The sequence below is a fragment of the Lepidochelys olivacea genome, assembly GCF_965140295.1.
Source record: "Lepidochelys olivacea isolate rLepOli2 genome assembly, chromosome: 8".
Taxonomy (NCBI): domain Eukaryota; kingdom Metazoa; phylum Chordata; order Testudines; family Cheloniidae; genus Lepidochelys; species Lepidochelys olivacea.
In genome coordinates this window covers 18,702,883-18,728,964 of record NC_140418.1, presented here as the reverse complement: position 1 = coordinate 18,728,964, position 26,082 = coordinate 18,702,883, and the positions used below count along the sequence as shown (strand labels likewise).

General features: G+C 42.6%; 2 protein-coding genes across 2 annotated transcripts in view; both read right to left on the bottom strand.

The window, feature by feature from the left end:
• The window catches only part of LOC311525659 (uncharacterized protein), a gene marked incomplete at its 5' end in the record, with an annotated part of 45,072 nt that extends 39,247 nt beyond the window's left edge, over positions 1 to 5,825 (bottom strand). Inside the window, 2 exons of the mRNA XM_084637960.1 lie at positions 1,504 to 1,647; positions 5,801 to 5,825. Coding sequence (XP_084494086.1) covers positions 1,504 to 1,647; positions 5,801 to 5,825 — 169 coding nt within the window. The remainder of the gene's footprint in view (positions 1 to 1,503; positions 1,648 to 5,800) is intronic.
• LOC311525631 (uncharacterized protein) lies at positions 3,724 to 24,628 on the bottom strand. Its single transcript, XM_084637934.1, has 8 exons — positions 24,518 to 24,628; positions 20,281 to 20,424; positions 19,587 to 19,702; positions 17,066 to 17,181; positions 15,290 to 15,514; positions 8,522 to 8,665; positions 5,801 to 5,910; positions 3,724 to 3,941 (listed from the first exon to the last, which is right to left on the bottom strand). Exons 2-7 carry the CDS (start codon positions 20,362 to 20,364, stop codon positions 5,831 to 5,833), a joined length of 765 nt encoding a protein of 254 aa, XP_084494060.1. The 5' UTR covers positions 20,365 to 20,424; positions 24,518 to 24,628; the 3' UTR covers positions 3,724 to 3,941; positions 5,801 to 5,830.
• Positions 24,629 to 26,082: the final 1,454 nt, after the last annotated feature.

Sequence of the window (26,082 nt, the reverse complement as noted above, 5' to 3'; positions counted from 1 at the left end):
CTGACCCGAAGTGAAAGCATTCTTCCATATGGTTCCTCTATATGATTTTCTTAGGCCTACAGCAATTACATATACACCAGTCAGCACAACATTAATCTTAGTCGTCACTCTGAACACTGTCTTTTTATGTTATATCCCTTTTTCTGTTCCTTTGTTTTTAAGAACATAAGCTTTTCAAGGCTGGGACTGTCTTTCTCTGCACACACACACTACTGCAAGCTAAATAATAATAAATCTTCAGCCTTGTGAGTTTTTGGGTGAAGGCAGGAGCATGTATCACACACATATGCATTTATATGATCATTAAAAAAAAAGGCCCAGGAAATAAAGGAAAATCTTTCTAATTGTAAGAGTAGTTACACTCTGGAATAGACTTCCAAGGGAGGCTGTAGAAGCTCAATCACTGGAGATTGTTAGCATCGGTTGGACAAACACCTGTCAGAGATAATCTAGGTTTATTTGGTCCGGCCTCAGTGCAGGGGGGTGGACTTCGAGGTCCCTTCCAGCCCTACATTTCTATGAGTCTCTGATTAGCCACAATCAGAGTCGCGTAAGGGCTACTCAAACTTCCGCTAGGTAGCGAGAGTCCTTAAGGGACTGTCTGCCAGTTGGAGTTCCAGGCACACATCCTCCTCCTCCCTTGCACTGGGGACTGTAAGGGAGGGTGGCACAGAAGTTGGTTGTGTCAGCTGTACACCCGTTGAGGACTCCCCTCCCTGCCATGATGGGGGAAACGGGGCCATATTCTATACCCATAGCACCATTCTAGAAGGACAAAAGAAATGATGTAGGGAGAGAATCTGGGCCAACAAGTAAAACCACCCACTGGTACACTTGGCCTCATGTTGAACCCTTCTTGGTAGGTTTCAGAGTAACAGCCGTGTTAGTCTGTATTCGCAAAAAGAAAAGTACTTGTGGCACCTTAGAGACTAACCAATTTATTTGAGCATAAGCTTTCGTGAGCTGTAGCTCACGAAAGCTTATGCTCAAATAAACTGGTTAGTCTCTACGGTGCCACAAGTACTCCTTCTTGGTAGTTTCAGAGAAGCCACGAACTGAACTGGCATGAAGACTAGTGCTCTGCCTTACTGTTGCACAACAGAGAGGGAGGTTTGCACTGCTGCTCCACCTTTTCTGTGGCTTATCAGAAGATTTAAGGATCCAATATAATCAGTCCAGCATCTTTCCTAAACCAGACAGATTTCAAACTAGTATTGGTCTGCAGGAGCTCAAGAGCACGGAGAGGACACAAGCACCAAAGAGAAAGACAGTTTGCACTCTAGGGCTTTCATGGGCCACAGTCCTAGGCACCAGTCCACAAAAGAGGGACCGAGCACCCCATCTATCTAGTTTCAATGACTGACATGTGTAAAATGAAAGAGATGGGGCATCATTTCTTGTCAACATCCCTCCTAACCCTAGCCAGCTCATTTTTATGTGGATTAAAACCCAGGCAAAGTATAGAAAACTGGGTGTTCTGAGGTGTCCCCTTTTAGTACTTACTTGCCACACAGCTTGCTACAGTGAATGGCAACAGACACGTGGTTTTCTCATCACAGAATCCAGTCAAACTGTTACAAGGCAGGATGCTAGTGCAGCGGGGGCAGGCTTTCCTGCAGCCAGATCCATACTGCCCAGAAACACAGCCTAGATAAGGGAAACACATAGCAAATTTCCAAGACTAACAGACAGATTACATCCAACTGTTTCCTTTCTTGTTCATTTTTTTTCCAATCTCCACTACCAAAATTGAGAACCAGATGAGAGAGTAGAATTGGGCTGGAGAAACAGCTATCAGCATTTGGGTTCAAATCAGATGTTATCTTGGAATAAATGCTTTAAAACGTAACAGATATGTGACTCAGCACAAGCTCATGTCATCCCTACAGTCTCCATCATCTGAGGCAAGAAAAGTAGTCAGCTATACAACATCTAAGAAAAAAACACTCTAACAAGAGACTTATACAAAGGCCAAAAGTATAGTTGTAACTTTTATAAATTAAAATTTCCGAATATGGTGTAGGCTCCTGTTACAAGTGGAATCTAGATTTCCAAGCTAATAAGCTATGTTGAAACCAAGAGTGCACAGAACCTATGAATCATAGGACTGGAGAAGATAAGGCAAATTATTAGTTCAAATATGGATTTAGGAGCCTAATCCAAGTTTGAGAACCACAATTCTTAAACAGTGCCTAATAAATAAACCAAAGAACCATAAATAGCAGGACCAAGAACAGATCATTTGAGTCATCAGGTAGGATTTTCTGCATTTCCAGATACTGCCACCTATACCACTTCCATGAAATGTATTAACTAACCCATTCTTGAATAACTGCAGCGATGCTGCCTGGACTCTCTCCATTATCTAATAGCTTGTACTACCAAGAACCCCTGCCCTATGACAATCTCCTACTTAACAAGAGTCTGAATCTTTACTTTTGCTGACTCTTTATTCATACGATAAAAACAAAGGTAAAAACAAAAAAAGTTTATTTTTTAAATCTTATCTATATATATTTTTTAAGTAATTACTAAAGAGAAAAGATGGATCCTTACTTGTTTTCAAGTAAACTATACATCTCTGGGGAGCTGACACCATTTCACTTCCTGAGACAAGAAAAAATTTGGATCCCCAACTACTTATTCCTGTACAATGAGCTTTCATCATGCAATAGATTTTTGCTTCAGTTAGGGTACTGTACTGAGCCATTGTCACCAAAGAAAGCAGTATTCTTCCAGGATACTCAAGGAAAATATCAAGGTCTGCAAGCGAAAAGAAGGTTGTAAGGTTGACAGGAACACACAGCATGAATCACAGAGATGCTAAAGTCAGACTAGCTTGGCCCGCAGCTCCCTTATCCATGGCAATTACACTAGCTGAAGGACTAAAGTTTCTAGAGCAACTACGCCATGCTTCACAAAAGCATCCCTATTCAGGACAGCACTTATTCACTTGCAGGACTAAAGTACACAAGTGTTGTCCTGCACAGTGATGGAGTTAGGTACATGCTTAAGTGCTTTCCTGAATTGGGGCCTTAATGACTACTCATTAAGTATTTTAATAAGTACAAGCAGAAAGAGTGCAGGCTGCAATGAAGGATCCATTCAGCCCTGCTTTTTCCTGGTTAATGCACCAATTTCTGATGCACACCATGTTGTACAGAATTATTTTAGACCCTTACTTTTTATGAACTGTTTTGTTGTCTGAACCCAGAAAGCTTCATCTGCAGGGAAAATCTGTTTCATTTAGACTAAAATATTTTTTTGGGGGGGTTGAACTTCTCTAGCAGCACAAATTTAAGTAGTAGTATTTTATACAGTCCATCTGGAGACACAGAAGGAATTTCACACAATAGCTTCATTTTATTCAATAGTTACCACGTATAAAGTCAAACAAACCACCACATGATTTATCAAAAGATACCATGGCATGTAATACAGTAATTCAATTTTGCTATTTGAGGTTTGTCAATAAGACACATCTCATGATCGTCTTTTTGTATATCATGAATTAGTTTTGAAAGTATCTTGTTGATACATTTTTTCTAAATTGTTCTTCCACAGCAATTCCTAATTTAAATTACATTGTGGAGATTAGGGGCAGATTCTCAGCTGCTGTGAAATCAGCACAGTTCCATTTAAATCAATGAGATAAACCCATTTATACCACCTGAATACTTGGCACACAGAGTTAGCTAGCTCTGGAATCTGCATTCCCCGGGCACAGTACATATGCAGCAACATGCAATCAGATACATTGTGAAAAGCATCTTATAAGATCCTACATAATTAGCTGTAGACGCGACTACTGGTTCTTTAGATCACCACCTGCTTGTTTTTCACACCCCCAGAGCAGGTGTGTGGAGCAACTAGTAGCCATAAGTTCTCCTCCTTTCTTCATCTGAGCGCACCCACTTTGACCCCTTTTAATGTCTGAAAGCCTGTTTACAAAAATAAGGAAGCATAGGTGATTACTAAAGCAATCATTAGCCCTGCTGCACAATCAGAAACACACAATATGCTCCCCAGTAAATTGTTCTTTTATTATGAAACAAGAAGTTATCAGAATATAAATACCCTCTCTCCTCTTTGTTATATTGGCTCTTTTCAAAACTACTGAAAAATGTAACTACTCCCAAAAAAAAATCCCAATAAACCCATTAATACCCATTTGCTACATACAACAGAAATAATGGCAACAATATGATCTTAAGTAGGTCAAGCATTCAACTGAGTCAATCTATCCAAAAGGAAAAGAAACACTCATGCTGAAATCACATCTCTCCACATTCAAATACAAAATGTTATTCTATCATTTCAATAATTCCTATGTTGATTTCAGGTGCTTTCAAGAGTGTGATTAAAATTTTTTGTATCTATGGAGTGCAAATGCATTTTCTGCTATTTTTGTATTTAATTCCAGAAGGTTTCTTATTGAAACTGCCAAATGCACACATGCAAATTCAGTGATTCGAAGGCCAGAGGAACCATTATGATCATCTTGTCTGACCTCCTGTAACACACAGGACATAGAACATCCACAAAATAATTCCTACAATATATCTTTTAGAAAACTTGATTTAAAAAATGCCGGTACCTAATACTTTGCATTAGTAGATTTAAAGTTCATTAATCTTTGACAAATAGAACAGAAATGTGAGAATAAGATGAGAGTTTCTTCACAATAATTAAAGAATTAAAGGAATTTAAGAAGAGTTAATCCTCAGAACACCTACAGAATCTAAAATGCATGGTTTGGGAAGCAAATCAAAGACCTGAGGATGTACACATGATATTTAAAACTTTGTCCACCTAAAGTGACTTGAAGACTTATCTCTAATGGATCTGGAAGACAGAAAATGCAGATAGGAAAGCTACACAACAAAGCCATCAAGAATACATTTGCAGCTTTAATATTTCTGCTAGTTTTGGGACTAATCTTAATTTCTGTCCCTTTTTCATGCTCCCACAGTAAAGGAACTGTTGGATGGTGGGGCCAACATCCTTCGAGATAAAGAGGCCTGAATTTCATGGGCAGTCTATCAGTGATCACTCGGAAGCCTGACTGTTTAGCAATATAAGACCGTGTCTCCAAAGTGGATCTGCCCCAATGGCCAGCAATCAGTGTAACTGAGCACACACCTCCCCCTGGCATAGATCCGCAAAGCTGCTGTTTGCACTTGTGGAGGATATCCCTGCTTGAAATCAAGGTAAGCTGCAATAGTGTAAATCATGACTTCATAGCTCTTTACCAATGTTATGCTAGGAATCTGCAGTGAAGCAGCTACGCTACAGGCTGGGCACCGATGGCAACAGTTAGGACAAATCTCCAGCATAGAGAAGGATTAAGGGCGAGATTCACAAAGGGACTCAAGAGTCCATCCACCACTTTATTTGTACTGCTTCATAAAGTGGTTCCAACCAGGTGTTATATACCCCTTTGTTCGTGAAGATTATTTTTACACTAATCATTATAAAAGCAAATCTCGATGTCTTCCATTTTCCTGCTTAACAGAAATTTTTATGCCTGCCAAATCTACTAGACAACTGTCAGCTCTAGCATCTGCAGCTAATGCTAATGTACAGAGAACATGACAGCTACTATGGTTAAAATTAAAACAAGTCTCAAATACTTTGCTCCAGCAGGCTATAGCCGTGATTCCCGGGGGGAGTTAGCTGGGGAAGCACCTCAGACTATGGAAGATCAGTTGAGTACATGAAACAGCCAAGCATATAAAGTCAACCCATTCCCCAGCTCCTTGACTGCTAGGTTTTCATAATTAAGGTGGTAACTCCTTACCAGTTGACTGCAAGATTAGCACCATGTCCGCTAGTCCATTGCCAGGCACCAGACTGCTGCTTTGACAAACCAATCCAGGTGCCACCCTCCAGCATGGAAGCCACCCACATCTGAAACAGTAACAATTTTCTGCTGTTGCTAAAACTCCCACAAGGCTCTTCTCATCCAACTGTCCCTCAAATCCTGCCAGGAAGTCAGTGAAAAACCCCATTTGATAAACAAAGGGGAAGAAGAGTTGGCTCTGCTGCCTTAGAACTACATTGAAATAAAGCATTCCCCAAAGAGAGGAGACCAACAGAGTAACCAGAGAGAAATTTAACTTTCAAGATTGAAAAGACAATACAAAATTAATTTAAGACCTTCAAACTACAGATTTTCTTTGGAATGAAAATAACTCCTTCCCTTTTCAAAAATACCTTTTCTTCTGCACTATCTATTTGGAGAAGACTAGCATGCTTATACAATGCACACTGGGCCAGAGCCTGCTCCCACCGCATAGTCTCTTTCTTTTCTAGGTAATAACAGTTTCCATTCCAGTACCACCACGTGGGGTCTTGAGGGCACTTTAAACTGGTGAGTCCTGCAAACAAAGAAGTTTAAGGGCAAAGGGAATGTAGAAAGATGTATCAACCCGGGTAACATATCATCCAGGATGAACAGACAACAGACCACGAGCAGTGACACAGCTAAATGGGCCATTAGCTGAAAAAATGTGCGGTGAGGTTCCACAGGGGTATGTGCAGGTTTCTGAAGACAGGCGTACACACTTTTAAACGGGTGAATAGCAAAGCTTTGTCCATACAGTGCCTGAGGCCCTGATCCTTGACTGGAAATCCTAGGCACTACTATAAAATAAGCACCACCACAGAGTCTGCAAAAGATATTAAAAATACTTTACACCTCCATAAAGAAATTTGCTAACTATTTGAAACTGTATGGGTCACATTTTCAGTGAGTCTCTTTCCCTGTGTCTGCAAACTGCTTAAGTGCATTCATTCTGCACATGGAAATTAGCAGGCGGGCATGCAAGTTTTTCAGGTGCCCTTAAGGAGGTCCACCGAAAATATGGTTCCAAAAATTGAGACCATGTTTATTTTTAGAAACAAAATATCTCCTCTGCCTACCTGCAGGGTTCTGCTTCCACTATAAAAGCAGAAGACATCAAAGCCATGACATGAAAAACAGTCTCCTGAACAGTTTGCCATAGACTTCAACAGAAGCAAGACAAGACCCACATTTGTTCTGAGTTTCAATGCTGTGGAAACGTTTGTTAGGTTTCTTTTTATAAAGAAAAAAAGTTCAAATTAAATAAACCTCTGTACTTCAGCTTTTAATTTGCACAAGTTATAGCCTCAGAGAAGGGCTCTACCTTTCCAGAGACAAAATTTGTTATATAATGTAACTGCTGGTACACAAAGGGGAGGAGATGAGAATCAGCACAAGTAATACTGAATAATAAAGAGAAAACAAATACACACATGTACACCTATACACACACGTATGTGCATACACACAATCATTCAAAACAGCCAAATATCCCAAGTCTCCATCAAGGGCAAGCAACAGAAAAGGAACAAACTGTTGGGGTAAAGAAAATCCTGCAACAGGTATTGGCAATCTTTGGCCCGCAGCCCGCCAGGGTAAGACCCCTGGCGGGCTGGGCCGGTTTGTTTACCTACCGCGTCTGCAGGTTCCGCCGATCGCAGGTCCCACTGGCAGTGGCTCCAGACCAACAGGGGCTGCAGGAAGCAGCAGCCAGCACATCCCTCTGTTTAAGCATAACACCTCGGCTCGTGCTGCTTCCTGCTGCCCCCACTGGCCTGGAGCAGCGAACCGCAGCCAGTGGGATCTGCAATCGGCTGAACCTGCGGACGCAGCAGGTAAACAAACCGGCCCAGCCCACCAGGGGGCCTACACTGGCGGGCCATGGGCCAAAGGTTGCCAATCCCTGTCCTACAACCTAATGACTGAGAATTACTGTAAAGAAAAACAAGTTACCTTAGTTAAGACTTGATCCAACTCCCACTGGAGTCAATGGGAATTTTCCATTTGACTTGATAAGAGTTGGATCAGGCCCTTATTAAGGGACTGATTCTGTAGCTGATGTATGCCCTGAAGTTACAATGAGCCAAATCTGGGCTACAGAGAAAAGATGGTACAGTGGTTGGAGTGCCAGCCTGGGAGCTGGGAAACAGGTATGATTCTTTGCTCTACCTGTAACTTCAGTTCCCTAGGTATAAAACAGAGGATATAGCACATCTGCTAGGTGAGCTCTGAGCACGCTCACTGGATGAGGCCCTGCAGGCAAGTTAGGCAGAGGAATGTCTATCTTCCTCCAGTTCGTGCACTGTTCTGATGGAAAGGCATCTGGATGCCTAGTGGGGCTGCCATGCATAGTGGCAGAAACATAGGCACCTAGGAAACTTTTACTGCAAAAATGTAGACGTGGAGCTGAGCAGAGGTTTTGTGAACGCCCAATTGGGCCTGATTCTGGGATTTAGGTGCCTAAAGTGACTGTTAGGTGCTTAAATCCTTTTGTGAAGCTAGCCCAACTCAGTATATTCAAAGAATAATTCATTTTGGTTACATCTGCAGGTCACACTAAAACATTTAAGATCCAGGATGTCCTGGGACAGGTAATATAATTTTATGTATGCACTATACATATTAGACAGAAAAGGTGAATTAAAAAAAAACCCCAATTAATTAACGTTACTGTACCTGATTCACAAATTTCACCTTTAAATTTGTCCACACACATTAACTTTTCTGGGCATTTGCCAGTTACTGAATTGCATCTGAAGTTTCCAGGACACTGCAGACAAACTCCTGCACAGTTTTCTCCATAGTATCCCAAAGAACATTCTGTATGAAGAACAACCAACATACCAGACTTAAATGTAGAGGAGAAGTGATATAGCTAAGAAGCTATCTAAAATATTACTAATGAAAGACCTGATCCTGATTTCAACGAGACTGTTACTTCCTAAGGAATTCCAGGACCAGGCCCTTAAGCAGAAGTGTTATTTACTGAGATGCAATCAGGGTGGATAAAAATCAATGATTTAAAAACAAAAAAATCTGATTTTTTTTATAAACTGCTTTTTGAGGAAAAAACCTATCTAAAGATAGTTTTAATTAAGATCCATGATGAGATCTCTTTGACCTATAATGTAATAGGGATTATAAAGTCTATAGTAGGGGACAATATATTCATGTAATGTTTAAGAAAAGTTTTGTAAATGAGTTTCAATAGTTCATGGATTAGGGACCCAGGGGCTTCTATATAAGTTATTTAGGTTAATCTTTCTATCTATCCAATGGGACTCAGTGCTCTATCTAGAAGATACCATCAGAGATGGTTAGTCTGCAGTTCTCAAACTGTAGATTTGTGTCTTCAGAGATAACGGGCTTGTTAACAGCAAAAATGTTTTAAAATAAATAAATATATAGAGGTGAGAAATAACAGACTTCAACCCTATTGTCCCTCTGCAAATTTGTGTACACAGAGTCAGTCAATCCCTTACCTCTCTCTAAAAATGCAAAGTTTCAAAAAGTTCAATGAATAGAAGATTGTTGCGGGTGGAATACATCTGGACAAGGAGAACAAGTCTGGAGATAAATGTGAGAAGGGAGGGACAGGCAGTAGAACAAAAGTGTAACTGTTTGAGCTGTATATTCCAGAAGTCTTGAGGTCTTTCTGAGTGTAGCCTTTATTGATATGAGATCTACCATACCATTCTCTCAATAGAAGGGAAAACCTGTAATTGCAGCAGGCCATAAAATAGACCCAGTCTGGAAATATTCTAATGAAGTTCTTCTACGTGTGGGTAAGACAGGCATGCGTGCAAAATTCAAACAGTGTAACAAAGAAATGCAAGGCCTGGTTATCCGAATGAAACAATATCATGAGAAGCGTTCCTTCTCAGAAGGAAGCTGCGTTGAAGTTGATGAAAGGAACGTGTCTGAACATGCAGGATCCTCAGGTTGGTAAACTTTATTTCATACTTCTTTCTTAAGGAATGCCTGTCTTCCTTCTGGACTATTCTTGAATTCTCATGTTTGAGCAAAAAATATAGTTGTTACTCTATGATACTATCATTTTAGATGCAGTTGTGATAAAAAATAAATAGCTGAAATAGGCAGATCTTCCTTTTACAATTTCACCTTTAAAGTAGTACTGAGTGTCAATGAATGCAATGAGTAATACTAAATGAGCAGTATGGTAATAATAATTAAATAACTGCATTGACTTATTTTGTTTAGGAGAATCCACCCTTAACATACAGGATTCTGAAGACTAGACAATGATGGTGATCTTGAAGGTAGATATAGTTTCAGAGTTATCTGCCAATGATAGTGTTTCAGTCACTCATGTATGTCACATAGCCACATTATATCACCTGTAGCAAAAAAAAAAAAAATCTCCATCATCCAGAAACAATTATAGATAAGTTTGTGATAAGAACCAGCAGATTACAAAAAGAGGTAATGATGAAAAATTGTCCTGTTTATGCAACAAACTCTCCTTTCCGTATGATTGAGAACCCACACTTCATTAACATGGTTCAGTCATTAAGACCAGGATACAGTCTACACAAAAGAGATGTCGCAGGCAAATTGCTGGATAAAGTGTATGAAAGAGAAACTGAGCAGTGTGCAAAAAGTTTAGAGCAGAGGTGGGCAAACTACGGCACGCGGGCCACAACCGGCCTGTCCTGGGTCCTTGAGCTCCCGGCCAGGGAGGCTAGCTCCCGGCCCCTCCCCTGCTGTCCCCCCTCGCCCACAGCCTCAGCTCGCCACCCGCGCTCTGGCCCGCCGCTCCTGCCGGGCAGCGCAGCAGCATGGCTGGCTCCAGCCGGGTGGCAGGGCTGCGAGCTCCTGCTGCTCTGAGAAGCATGGTAAGAGGGCGGGGAGCAGGGGGGTTGGATAAGGAGCAGGGACTCCCTGCTTCCTGTCTCCTGACCCCCTCCCGCCCCCCGGGGGTGTTGGATAGAAGCGGGGGGTCCTGGGAGGGGGAGGTCAGGGGACAAGGAGCGGGGGGAAGGGGGTTGGATGGGTCAGGGGTTCTGAAGGGGGGCAGTCAGAGGGTGGGAAGTGGGAAGGGGTGGATGGGGGTGGGGCCAGGCTGTTTGGGGAGGCACAGCCCTCCCTACAGTTTTGCAACCCTGATGTGGCCCTTGGGCCAAAAAGTTTGCCCACCCCTGGTCTAGAGGGTAAAATTGTTAACCTGAGTCTTGATGGGTGGAGCAATGTCCACAATGATCCTGTTATATGTGCCTGTGTGACAACAGAAGAAGGGAATGTCTTCCTTACAGAAACAATTGATACATCAGGAAAGCCACACACAGCAGAATACTGACAAGAAGTAGTAGTAAAAGCTATAACAAATTGTGAAAAAAATGCAAATGTCTAGTCCGCAGCTTGGTTACAGACAATGCTGTAAATGTATCCAAGATGAGAAGACATTATTTAGAAGAAAGAAAAGGAGGACTTGTGGCACCTTAGAGACTAACCAATTTATTAGAGCATAAGCTTTCGTGAGCTACAGCTCACTTCCTCAGATGCATATCGTGGAAACTGCAGCAGGCTTTATATATACACAGAGAATATGAAACAATACCTATTCCCACCCCACTGTCCTGCTGGTAATAGCTTATCTAAAGTGATTTCCAGCACAAATCCAGGTTTTCTCACCCTCCACCCCCCCACACAAATTCACTATTTGTGTGGGGGGGTGGAGGGTGAGAAAACCTGGATTTGTGCTGGAAATCACTTTAGATAAGCTATTACCAGCAGGACAGTGGGGTGGGAATAGGTATTGTTTCATATTCTCTGTGTATATATAAAGCCTGCTGCAGTTTCCACGATATGCATCTGAGGAAGTGAGCTGTAGCTCACGAAAGCTTATGCTCTAATAAATTGGTTAGTCTCTAAGGTGCCACAAGTCCTCCTTTTCTTTTTGCGAATACAGACTAACACGGCTGCTACTCTGAAACCTGTCATTATTTAGAAGAGAGTCCCAAACTAATAACATACAGTTCCAGTGCTCATTTGATGCACCTTCTAGCCAAAGACTTCAGTGTTCCAGAAATAAAGGCTAATGTTGAAATTGCAAAATACTTCTGTAACCACCACCTTGCAACAGCTGCTCTGAAAAAAGTGGGAGGAACCAAGCTAAATCTCCCACAAGATGTGCGATGGAACTCAATAGTGGACTGTTTTGAGCACTGTCTGAAGAACTGGCCTAATCTGATGATAGTTTGTGAACAAAATCGTGAAAAAATAGATGGCCCTGTCACAGCCAAAGTTCTCACCACTGGGCTTAAGAGAAATGTCGAACACATGCTGAGACCCTGAAGCCTATTTCTGTAGCCTTGAACAAAATGCAGGAAATACCTGTTTTATTGCTGATGCTGTTGAAATTTGGAAGGAACTGAGTGAGATCTTAAAAAGAGAAATTATGCAATGACAGAGTTAAGTTACAAGCATTAAAAAAAAACAAACAAAAAAAAACAAATAGGACAAGCACTATCTCCAGCTAATTTTCTTGCAAATATTCTCAATAACTTGGTATCAGTGTCAAACCTTAACTGCTGAAGAAGAGGAGTTGGCTATGACATGGACATCCAGCAACCATACCTCCATAATGCCAGCTATAATAAACTCCAGAGCTAAGGGTGAGCCACTCAAGAAGTATATGTTTGATGTTTTAAAGAGAGTCACACCAGTGAACTTGTGGAAGTCACTTAAGCACTTGGATTCAGAGATTGCTGAAGTGATAATCTCACTTTTAACAGCAGTAGCTTCTTCTGCCAGTGTAGAAACAATATTTTCTTCCTTTGGACTAATTCATTCCAAAATTGAGATCATTTGGGACCTGAAAAAGCAGGAAAGCTTGTTTTTCTTTTCCAGATTATGAACAAACAGGAAGATGAAGGTGAAGATGACTGAGTTAGCTGCAGAAGCCAATATTTTAAGTTTCTCATGTTGACCTGGATGACATAGTAGATTTAATTTTTTTTAAAATTTCATTTAACTATTTTAGTTAAACAATTTTAACAAAAACCTGATTTTTAAAAACTTGAACGTTTAAATAAATTCAAAAATTCATATGCTTGTTTTGTTAAAATATTCTATGTTTGCTGTTGAAGAAAAAAATCCAGAATACATAATGTTGTTGTTTTAGTTAAATAAAACAATTTAAATGTCTGTCTGGTGATGCTTTCCTCCTAATACAGCATGGCAAGAAAATCTTCCAAATATTAATGATTAACCCCTGTTGAATTCGAGATATTTATGAAGTCACTGGGAGGTGAACTATGCTTTAATTACCTTTGTTAAATGAAATAATCAATCATTCATTTTCTGATATAGCTGTAAAACTAATCTGAAAAGTTTTCAAAATAGACCACTTTAAAAATGTATAGTGTGCACCTTCTAAAAATGAAACCTACATCTATCGCTGAGTTGTGAATATATATTAAGGTTAAAACAACCAACATGAATGCACTTTTATGTAGAAATCCGTCATTAAATAGAGTCTTCCTGACCAGTGATTTAAATCATGATTTAAATCAATCTGATTTAAATCAAATCCACCCTGGATAATACTGCCCTCTGCTCATTTACAATATCACCTGAAAGTGAGAACAAGCATTCGCATGACACTGTTGTAGCCGGCGTTGCAAGATATTTAGGTGCCAGATGCACTAAAGATTCATATGTCCCTTAATGGTTCAAACCACTGTTCCAGAAGACATGTATCCATGCTGATTACAGGTTCTGCTCAATAACCATCCAAGGCACTATGAACTGACGCATGTTCATTTTCATCATCTGAGTCAGATCCCACCAGCAGACAGGTTGATTTTCACTTTTGGTGGTTTGGGTTCTGTAGTTTCCACAATGGAGTGTTGCTCTTTTAAGACTTCAGAAAGCATGCTCCACACCTCGACCCTCTCAGATTTAGGAAGGCCCTTCAGATTCTAAAACCTTGGGTCAAGTGATGTAGCTATCTTTAGAAATATCGCATTGGTACCTTCTTTGTGTTTTGTCAATTCTGCAGTGAAAGTGTTCTTCAAACAAGCAACATATGCGGGGTCATCATCCGAGACTGCTATAACATGAAATATATGGCAGAATGCAGGCAAAACAGAGTAGGAGACATACAATTCTTCACCAAGGAGTTCAGTCACAAGTTTAATTAATGCATTATTTTTTTAACGAGCATCAGCAGCATGGAAGTATGTCCTCTAGAATGGTAGCCAAAGCATGAAGGGGCACATGAATGTTTAGCATAACTGGCACGTAAATACCTTGCAATGCCGGTTACAAAAGTGCCACGTGAACACCTGTTCTCACTTTCAGGTGACACTGTAAATAAGAAGCGAGCAGCATGATCTCCCATAAATATAAACAAATGTATCTGTCTTAGTGATTGTCTGAACAAGAAGTAAGACTGAGTGGACTTGAAGGCTCTAAAGTTTTACATTGTTTTGGTTTTGAGTGAAGTTATGTAACAAAAAAAATATACATTTGTAAGTTGCACTTACATGCTAAAGAGATTGTACTTCAGTACTTGTATGAGGTGAACTGAAAAATACTATTTCTTTTGTTTGCTATATTTACAGTGCAAATATTTGTAATAAAAATAATATAAAGTGAGCACTGTACACTTTGTATACTGTTGTAATTTAAAATATATATATTTCAAATGTAGAAAAGCATCCAAAATATTTAATATATTTCAATTGATATTCTATTATTTAACAGTGCAGTTAATAGGGCGATTAATCACGATTAATTTTTTTTAGTTAATCGCATGAGTTAACTGCGATTAAATTGACAGCCCTAGTTAAAACACATTTCAGGTTGCTCTAACATTAGCCAAGAGACCAGTCAAGCACAGAGCAGCCCCAGAATTCAGGGAGCTTACCGTTACCTTTGCACCCCTTTCAGCACCATAATCTGCAGTCAACACTTCTACCAGAGGAAGAAATCAGTACCAAAGACTTTGAAGTAAGTTTTCAGTTTCTGCAAATAATTTCTGCAAATTTGAATGTTTTTTCATCTCCTTGGGTTTTCAGAATTTTCCATAAAATTTTTTTAAGTACAAAAAGTCATTTTCGAAATTGGAAAACTTTCAAAAATTATTTCTGTTTTGAAAAAAGCCTGCTACATGAGTAATTGATCATGCTAAACTGGCAATGCAAAAAAAATAAATCAAAAGAACAAGAAACAGTCTAATTTTTAATGTTAAAAAGCTTTTGTTAAAAATGACTAGTTTAAAAAAAGGCACAAGTATTTTTGCCACAAAAAAAAAAATTCAGTTTTCCAAAACTGGGCAAATTTTGATGAAACATTTCAACTTGCTTTAACCACCATAGACTGGTGAGGCAATTATAGGTGAAAAGTTAATGCAATTTACCACATGGCAATCATTCTTCTGTACCTGCAGCAAATTTGTACTTGGAGTGTGACACATACCACGTTTTACATATGAAATAGCACTCGAGGGAGCACTAAAAGGAGCAAAGTGGATTTCATCAATTCCTGCCACTCTTCTGAAGTACTGAGAGACTTTTACTACTCCTGTGCAGTTCCTGTCATGTAAGCAGTCTATCTTAGCACTATGGAGGGAGTTGTACATCTTCTGTGATGAAAATGGTCTTGACAGGTACCGACTAAGAAACACATCAAAAATGTGTGGAGCTATAAAATACAAAAGAAAAAACAAATCCATGCAATGAAATGAACTATGTTTTTGGAAGCCATACAAGGTAAATTTTCAAAACTCCATTTAGTTTTGGATGTGTAGAATTACTGAAACCTGTAGTTTGTGTGTATACACATGTGTTACTAAAATTTGCATAGAAAAGCATGCACAGGACTATATGGACAAACTATACAGCAAAATTAGATGCCAGACTGAGGTGAACGTGCATGTTTTATTGTGCAAACTGATCTTCACCTCAACTAAATTATGAATTTGGAAATTCAATATATCAAAAATGTAGAGAGTTTTGCTTCTCAGGAGAACCATTTTCAAGAGGACATGAGATTTCAAAGAATTTTTGAAAAATTAAATCCATTTTATATAAGTGGAATGAAATGAGAAAACTACAGATGGAGGTTTTCAAAATTTACCACAAGCATTTTATACAACCTTGTCAGTTTGTTTCAAGTTATGTCATTCTTCTCCTTCCATCAGCTGAGATAGGACTGCCATCACTAATACACAACATCATCACGGATTGCCTGCAACCAGCAGGTCTCCCCCTACACATCATCTCAAGACTACGTTCTTGGCATAAAGATAGCTGCACTTAACAGGATGTCAACGAAACAATGCACAGAAATAAAGATCTTAGACTGCTCTTGATATGTACATTCAGCTGCCACTGAAACCAGTGGGAGTTTCATTCACTGATCCAGAGCAATATATTGCTCTAAGGTAACATGTCACAAAAGGTATGTGATCTGGAGTGTGAACCCTAGTGCAAGGAGAAGAATAAGGATTCTATTCCACCTAAAGAGGGAGCTCCATAAGGATACCTTAGATCATCACAGAATTATGCTTAGGGAAGAAAACTGGGGAGGGGAAGAACTGAGTTTTAATGATGAAAATATCCTTAAAAATCCCTGTGGAAAACCATAGCTGTGCTGCTGCTATCATAGTAGCAGTCCAGATTGCCAAACATCTGGGTGCAGCCTCAACTACTTCAAGGAGCTATGCCCATTCACACCAGATGAGGATCCAGACAAGGACTGTTGTTCTCCATGGACTTAGGCTACCCTGTTTCACAAGCCTTTTGCTCTCATTTCCCTACCCCACTCCATTGGTTTGTCTCTACTACTTCTCCCTGTCTGGCTAGCGTTGATACAAGAACCTTCTCCTCAGAAGTTCCTGCCATCTAGAACCTTGATGTATCTCTCCACCATATTGACTTTCAAATATTTCCTCCATTGTCTGTTTCCTTGATAACTTAGTATTACTCTTGTAGCTAAATGCTTTTATTTTTTCCCAGCCTGCAGTCTTTAAACCCCATTTTCCATAATTTATACTATCTACTAATAATCTCTATGGTCACTTTAAACACTGAATAACTCCAGGCAGGTTTGCAGGACAGAGGCTTTATATAATTAATTTGTATTATATTCTATTCTCATACTTCAAAGCCCCCCCCTCCACCCCCAAAAGTTGAGGGAAAAAAATTAGAAAGTTTGGAAAAAGTTTCCTTAAACTCCCTCATTGCAACTTACATTCAGCTTTCTTACAAAGCCATCTGTACTTATTTTCACAGTTAAACTTTAAAATACTTCTGGGTGCTGGCTGGATACCTGCACATCTTCCAGATGGATGTCCATTCATGGATAACCTGAAATACAAAATACATGACCACTGAATGTTAAACTGGAAGTACTTGTATCCCTTTGTTCAAAATCTTCATAAATGATCTGGAGGATGGTGTGGATTGCACTCTCAGCAAATTTGCGGATGATACTAAACTAGGAGGAGTGATAGATACGGTGGCAGGTAGGGATAGGAAACAGAGGGACCTAGACAAATTGGAGGACTGGGCCAAAAGAAATCTGATGAGGTTCAACAAGGATAAGTGCAGGGTCCTGCAGTTAGGACGGAAGAATCCAATGCACCGCTACAGACTAGGGACCGAATGGCTAGGCAGCAGTTCTGAGGAAAAGGACCTAAGGGTGACAGTAGACGAGAAGCTGGATATGAGTCAACAGTGTGCCCTTGTTGCCAAGAAGGCCAATGGCATTTTGGGATGTATAAGTAGGGGCATAGCCAGCAGATCGAGGGACGTGATCGTTCCCCTCTATTCAACATTGGTGAGGCCTCATCTGGAGTACTGTGTCCAGTTTTGGGCCCCACACTACAAGAAGGATGTGGAAAAATTGGAGAGAGTCCAGCGAAGGGTAACAAAAATGATTAGGGGTCTGGAACACATGACTTATGAGAAGAGGCTGAGGGAAGTGGGATTGTTTAGTCTGCAGAAGAATGAGGGGGGATTTGACAGCTGCTTTCAACTACCTGAGAGGTGGTTCCAAAGAGGATGGTTCTAGACTATTCTCAGTGGTAGAAGATGACAGAACAAGGAGTAATGGTCTCAAGTTGCAGTGGGGGAGGTTTAGGTTGGATATTAGGAAAAACTTTTTCATTAGGAGGGTGGTGAAACACTGGAATGCGTTACCTAGGGAGGTGGTAGAATCTCCTTCCTTAGAAGTTTTTAAGGTCAGGCTTGACAAAGCCCCGGCTGGGATGATTTAATTGGGGATTGGACTAGATGACCTCCTGAGGTCCCTTCCAACCCTGATATTCTATGATTCAAGGTTTATCTTTTTTAAAGCTTTAGCTGTGATACGACAGCCATTTAAACACATAGCATATATAACAATATTGCTCAACTTCCAAGTATTTTATAAATGTTAATTAATCCTCAAAACATCCTTGTGAGTCTTTCCATTGACTCAGGATCAGGTTCTAGGAGTGAAATTAACCCCTGTGCAGAGGGTGAACACAAGACATATATTACATAAGTACGACATGACATAAGTGGGACCTACATGATCCATGAGCAGGGCTTAAATTCAGCTGGAGCCATCGGGAGCAGAGCTCTGGTAAATATTTTCAAACCTACAGGAGCCCTGGCACCTCTCATGAGGCAGAAGCCCCGAGCTCCTCCCATCCCACCGTGGGGCTGAAGCCCCGATCCTTGGCACTCCACCCCCTACTCGTGGCGCTAAAGCCCCATGCCCCAGTGCCACTCTCCCAGGAGCTAAAGAACACTTTGCACTTATCTCAGATTCCTCTACAGAGGTAGGTAAGTATTATATTATCCAGTTTACATGGGGAAATTGAGGCAAAGAGAGATTCAGTAACTCGTGCCAATTCATAGTCAGTAAAGGCACCACAAATAGAGTCCAAATCATCTGATTCCCAGCCCCAAGTTTAATCCAATAGATCATACTGGCTGTTCAGGATGCAAAAAGAACATTTGAAAGAAATAAACCAGTTTCTACAACTCTGGGAAGAAGATCTGTGTTCCTTCCAAAACCCATCAGATTCCTACTCAAGCAAAAAGCCAGATGAGATCAGTCTGGTCTCTAAAGCATTAGGGTCAACAGGGCACTACATATTTATATTAACAGAATGAGCCACACATCTTTTTAAGCTTCCTCTATTTCTGCTTTCAGTGACATCCCCCATTCTTGCTCGTTGACAGACGTTTCAAGGGACCAAGTTGACAAATTTGGACTTAAGTAAATTGCATGCTCTGGCTATCACAGCATGCTTTGGTTCCATCCATGGCATATATTCTATTTCTGAGTCACAGAGAGTTCACAAACTCAGCGGTGTCTCATGCTAGTTTCTAGATCTGTTACAGCTTTTCAATACATTGATAACATGATTCCAGATTGATGCATTTTAGCACTGGTCGAAAATGAGGAAAAATTTGTTAAAAAAAATCAGACTCTTTCATATTCATTTGAAAAATTTTCCCTAGCTCTTGTACATTTTTTCCAGGATGTACGACTGTTGCAACTTCAGCATCACTTGATACTGTACCTTCCTCAGTACAGCAATTGTGCTGAAATGTCTCAAAGTGACAAATTCTGTTTTGCTTTGAACTGATGTTATGGGCCAGATTCTCAGCTGGTGTAAGTCAGCATAGCTCTACTAACTTCAGTGGAGCTACATCAATTTACACCAGCTAAGATTCTGGTGCTTACAATGCCTGTTAGGGTCACACACTAACTTTACCAATCGAGTTCTTTAGCAGCTGACTTTTCATTTGACCAAATCCATATAGACTCTTGCTGCCTGCTATTCAATCCAGTCCAAAAGGTTTCTGATGGAATCACCGAGAACAACCAATTCTGTTAGTGACACAAGAAAATATGAACGAGTTATTTACAGGTGCTTTCCAACCCAATGACTGAATTACTAGATTTGATATTTTTAAGACCACATTTCATAAATACTATAGCATGTCAAACAATGGAAAATACTTGTGTGTAACATTTTTCTTTTTCATTGACATTTCCCCACCAATTCTAAGAAATACCATTTCTTCTGGGCTCTCAATCCATAGCAGATCTGCACTTCTGTATCTTCTACACTTCTCCCTTGCTTGAAGCCAGCTGGCAGGGGCCTCTGTGCTGAAGTAGTAACATTTGCCACTCCAATACGACCAACCAGAAAAACGAGGGCACCACAAACTTTTCATAGCTAATCAAATACAAAGGAGTAACAGTACCCAAGGGTCCAGATTACTGACATAACAAAAAAGGAGAATTAGTTAAGCATTGACAAAATGCAGGGGAAAGGGAAATAACTGCTAGGAGTGAACACATGCAATATTGCTTATGCCAAGAACAAGGGCAATCGCTCACTTTTAAATTTTTGTACTGCATTAGGTAAACCCGCCACACATAAAGCACTTATGTTTAGGTACCTCTCTCACAGGCTGTAGGTGCACTCTGAACACTGCACAAATGGAAATCATCACAAGTTCCCGTGTAGGGATTGCACAGATCATCGTTGTGACACAAACCGCACACAGACGAACAATCCCTTCCAAAGTAACCCGTGGAGCAATCTAAGAACAAGATAGAAAACAGCACTGTCATTCATTTCAGGGACACATAGGCTGCCATGATACAAATTTATAGCGAGACTGTGGCTAGCTCTTACAGTCAGATAAGGAGTAAGGGGCATGGGTAGCCTATGTAAGGGCTCCCCAAACTGACTGACCCAGAGAACACAAGGGCTACTACCTGCTTGCTCCCTTTAGGAAGCTAGTTGTGGAAAGGAGGCAGGGGTGAGGAGCCTAAAGGGCTGGAGCTCTGCCTCCCTAGGGCCAGCCAGGAGCGCAGGTATGCTTCACCCCTCAAAGAATGCCTTATGGTGCTCACCGCAAGGCAGTGTAGCCATTGGGGCTTCAGCCAAATGCCACAATTTTGCCTTATACCAACAACCACCAACAATAAGACACAAAACAATATTGTTATGAGCTGGGCGAAACCTTTTTATGCATTTAGCCCTGGTCTACACTAGGACTTTAGGTCGAATTCAGCAGCGTTAAATCGATGTAAACCTGCACCCGTCCACACGATGAAGCCCTTTATTTTGACTCAAAGGGCTCTTAAAATCAATTTCTGTACTCCACCCCTGACAAGTGGATTAGCGTTTAAATCGGCCTTGCCAGGTCAAATTTGGGGTACTGTGGACACAATTCGATGGTATTGGCCTCCGGGAGCTATCCCAGAGTGCTCCATTGTGACCGCTCTGGACAGCACTCTCAACTCAGATGCACTGGCCAGATAGACAGGAAAAGAACTGCGAACCTTTGAATCTCATTTCCTGTTTGGGCAGCGTGGCAAACTGCGGTTGACCATGCAGAGCTCATCAGCAGAGGTGACCATGATGGAATCCCAGAATCGCAAAAAAGCTCCAGCATGGACTGAACGGGAGGTACGGGATCTGATCGCTGTATGGGGAGAGGAATCCGTGCTATCAGAACTCCATTCCAGTTTTCGAAATGCCAAAACCTTTGTCAAAATCTCCCGCATGAAGGACAGAGGCCATAACAGGGATCTGAAGCAGTGCCACGTGAAACTTAAGGAGCTGAGGCAAGCCTACCAGAAAACCAGAGGGGCGAATGGCCGCTCCGGGTCAGAGCCCCAAACATGCCGCTTATATGATGAGCTGCATGCCATCTTAGGGGGTTCAGCCACCACTACCCCAGCCGTGTTGTTTGACTCCTTCAATGGAGATGGAGGCAACACAGAAGCAGGTTTTGGGGACGAAGAAGAAGAAGATGAGGTTGTAGATAGCTCACAGCAAGCAAGCGGAGAAACCGGTTTTCCCGACAGCCAGGAACTGTTTCTCACCCTGGACCTGGAGCCAGTACCCCCTGAACCCACCCAAGGATGCCTCGTGGACCCGGCAGGCGGAGAAGGGACCTCCGGTGAGTGTACCTTTTAAAATACTATACATAGTTTAAAAGCAAGCATGTGAAAGGATTAATTTGCCCTGGCATTCGTGGCTTTCCTGGATGTACTCCCAAAGCCTTTGCAAAAGGTTTCTGGGGAGGGCAGCCTTATTGCGTCCTTCATGGTAGGACACTTTACCACTCCAGGCCAGTAACACGTACTGTGCTTGTTTCCCGAGCCCAGAATCGGCGTTCCACCACATGAACCTGCCCCATTAGCACCATGATGCATGCACTGGCAGGGCCCATACTTTCAGAGAAATCTGTGTCCATGTCCTGATCACTCACGTGACCGCGCTGACGTCGCCTCCTCGCCCGGTATCGCTCTGCCAGGTTCTGGTGCTGCATATACTGCTGGATAATGCGTGTGGTGTTTAATGTGCTCCTAATTGCCAAAGTGAGCTAAGCGGCCTCCATGCTTGCCTTGGTATGGCGTCCGCACAGAAAAAAGGCACGGAATGATTGTCTGCCGTTGCTCTGACGGAGGGAGGGGCGACTGACGACATGGCTTACAGGGTTGGCTTCAGGGAGCTAAAATCAACAAAGGGGGTGGCTTTACATCAAGGAGTATTTCAGGCAAGACTTCACGGAGGGTTCCAATAAGAAATGGTGCACCTACGTTATTGTTCCTATTGGAACAAGGAGGTTAGTCTGGCCTCTGATTGATACATGGCTAGATTTACCTCGCTGCACCTTCTCTGTGAGTGACTGCAGTGTGACCTAGAGGGATGAGTCCCCTAGACAGGGGAGGGGGGGAAGCAAATGAGTACAAAACAAATCTGGTCTATTTCTTGTTTTGATCCACTCCATCTATCTTTTACATCTTTGGCTGGCAGCAGACGGTGCAGAAGGACTGCTAGCCATCCTCATCTCTTGCCTGCCCGGCAGAGGATGGTGCAATACGACTGCTAGCCATCCTCATCTCTTGCCTGCCCGGCAGAGGATGGTGCAATACGACTGCTATCCATCCTCATCTCTTGCCTGCCCGGCAGAAGATGATACAGTACGACTGCTAGCAATCCGTATCGTCTGCCTGCTCACCATAAGACGGTTCAATAGGACTGACTGCAGGACTAAAGAGAATGACCTGGTCAAGTCACTCTAAATTTAGTCTCTGTGCCCATGTCTGCCCAGGCACTCCTGGCCAGGAGCACCTCGGACATGACGACGACGGCTACCAGTCGTATTGCACCGTCTGCTGCCAGAAGGTAATGGGTTGCTGTTACTGTGTAGCAATGCAGTACCGCGTCTGCCAGCACCCAGGAGACATACGGTGACGGTTACCTGAGCGGGCTCCATGCTTGCCGTGGTATGGCGTCTGCACAGGTAACTCAGGAAAAAAAGGCGCGAAACAATTGTCTGCCCTTGCTTTCATGGAGGGAGGGAGGGTACAGGGGCCTGACGATATGTACCCAGAACCACCCGTGACAATGTTTTAGCCCCATCAGGCATTGGGATCTCAACCCAGAATTCCACTGGGCAGCGGAGACTGCGGGAACTGTGGGATAGCTACCCACAGTGCAACGCTCCGGAAGTCGACTCTAACCTCGGTACTGTGGAAGCACTCCGCCGAGTTAATGCACTTAATGTACTTAGAGCATTTTCTGTGGGGACACACACACTCGAATATATAAAACCGATTTCTAAAAAAACGACTTCTATAAATTCGACCTAATTCCGTAGTGTAGACATACCCTTAGTTAAAACCTCACTCAAACAGATGTGTGAACACTCCCTTCGCTTAAGATAGCTGTATAAACAATTAAGGAGCCATACCTAAAACAAGGCCTAATAGAATCTGCCCAGAAACAAGCACCAAGTGGGTAGGTTCCACTGCGTATTGTGACCAGGTTTGTTGGATTTCAGGGGGGGGAAAAAGTTAGAGAGCACACAGAAAGTGACAAGGGAGAGAGAGAGCCAGAGGCAAAAGCAAGAGAAAGCCAAGCGCTAGCCCCTGAGCACAGTCAGACCCTGGAAAAAGCTTGAAAGCGAACTTTTGGGACTGGAGCTGTAAGCTAGAAACTGCTACTCTTGTTCTTGGTTGCCCCTTCATTCAGAGCAGCAGCACTTTGTAAGTTCTTGGTAAATAAACAAGATTGCATCAAAGAAAATACCAGACTCCACCAACTTCTACTTCCAAATGGAACATCCCCAGGGCCATGAAATGTGACTAGCTGCTCAGGTCGAAAAGGGGCAACAATTTATTCAAATTATTTTAAAAATATGACTTTAAATTCCACAGTGCATAATCAATTCTGAGCAGATCATACTTGCCCCTGACAGAAACTTTGGTAACACGTGTGCAGCTTGTCAGGCCAATGGTCTCACTGAACTGGCCCAAAGGAAACTCACAAAAGTTTGGATGGTCATTCCCACAAAGTCTTCAGCTATATCATCATACAACACTGGAGAATGTGACATACTTTCAGGGGGAAAATACAAGATATTGGGAAGCAGCTATAACCACGGCACTGCTGTTATCCTAACTATCAATACGGAGATCACAGTGGCACCAGAAGCAGCTTCTCTCTGCCCTTCTACATGATGCAGGAGGAACAGAGAGTGAAAGCCTGACTCTAGTAAAGTCAATGGGAGTTGTTCAATTAACACCAATGAATCAGAATTTCACTCAGAGCATGTAAGTGGTCATGTGATGCAGTGGATTTGATCTATGGATTGTTCTAATAAGTCAACTTACCTGATTTTACATAGGCATAGGAATTGCTCTCCTCACTCTTCAACAATACGGTCCCCCTGGCAAGGGCATATGCATTATTCCATGTAGAAATTCCTGTGCATTTCTTCCTAAGCTCCAGGCAAGCTTCTTTAGCAGAATTCAAATCTGCATGTACTTGTGATGGAAGACTTGGTGGCGAGAGAAGTACCTTTCCTTTGTGTTCTTGATACCGCTCAGTATCTTGCAAAGGGGGAAAGAAGATGGGAAGAACAATAAAATGCAGGTTGCCAGCTGAAGTGGAATGTATGCAGATACCCACACCTGCCCTGGAGCCAATGGTCCAAAATGCTCAGAGATGTGCTCCGGCGAAAAACCCCTGCTTCATTTTTCCCCCCTAGCAGCAGCTGGCATGTGTACTACTCCTGAGTTAACATAAAAAGTGTCTTGCCGTTCCATCTAAACAAGGAAACATGATGAAGAGGGACAGACAGCAATGAACCCAGGTTCTGATCAGATCGATACTGCTGTGCTCTCTATAGGTTTACCATGCATACTGCCTTTGTTGAGCTCCCCAGCTCAAACCTATGCAACAGTGTGATTGGGCATCTGCCCCGCATTGGCCCTGACAGGGTTAAAACACAGTCTGGAAGGCTGCAAGGAAACACCAATTAGAGCTGTGGCTGCAGCCAATTAGGGTGGTGGCAGGACCAACCAATCAGGGCCCAGCTGGCCCATAGAAAAGGAAGCTGTAGGCCAGAGCAAGGAGTCTGCTGCAGGAAGCCTAAGGGAGGGGACTGGTGTCCTAGAGGCCTGTAGGATTAACACTCTGAACAGGGCTACTAGGGCTTGCAGGCCCAAGGCCCTGAGAAGCGGGTGAAGGAGCCGAAGGGGCTGGGGCTGTGGGGAAGTAGCTGAGGGAATTGAGACAGACTGGTGGAGAAAGAAAGGAGGGGCAGCAGAAAGCTGTTGTTTACAGGGTCTCTGGGCTGGGACACATAGTAGTGGGCAGGTCTGGGTCCGCCACCCCCTGCCCAACACAGACACGCTGCTGAAGCAGCAGCCAGGTTGTGGACTGCCAAGCCGCTGCGAGGAGCTGCTAGACTGATGCAGAAGGAGTCCCCTGGAAAGGGGGAACCCGGACTGTGAGATGGCCAGAGGGCTGTGCCACGAAGGAGAGGCAGTGGGTCTTCAGGTGGAGACTAGGACAGGAGAGCCACCACCACCGGAGAGCACACCTGCTGACCAGAACTAATGCCCGAAACAGCCAGCAGGCAGGGGCAGTGAGTTGTATTGGCCCGTGGTGCCAAGGCTCCAGGAATATTCAGGGCCCGGCTCCACCAATGTTTGGAGCCAGGTGTCTCCCCTGTGCGCCTCCCCGGAGTGTCCCCCAGCCCCCGCGCGCCTCCCCTGAGCCCTGGAGCATCCCTGCCTCAAGCGGGCGGCTGCCCTGCTACTCCATGCTGCACTCCCTCGCCACTGCCAGTAGCCGCTGCTGCCTACATCACAAGCAGCGCAGGTGGCAGGCTGAGGCAGCTGCTGCACCTGCTGGGGGAGGAGGTGCACACATGATTTGCAGCCATCCCCTT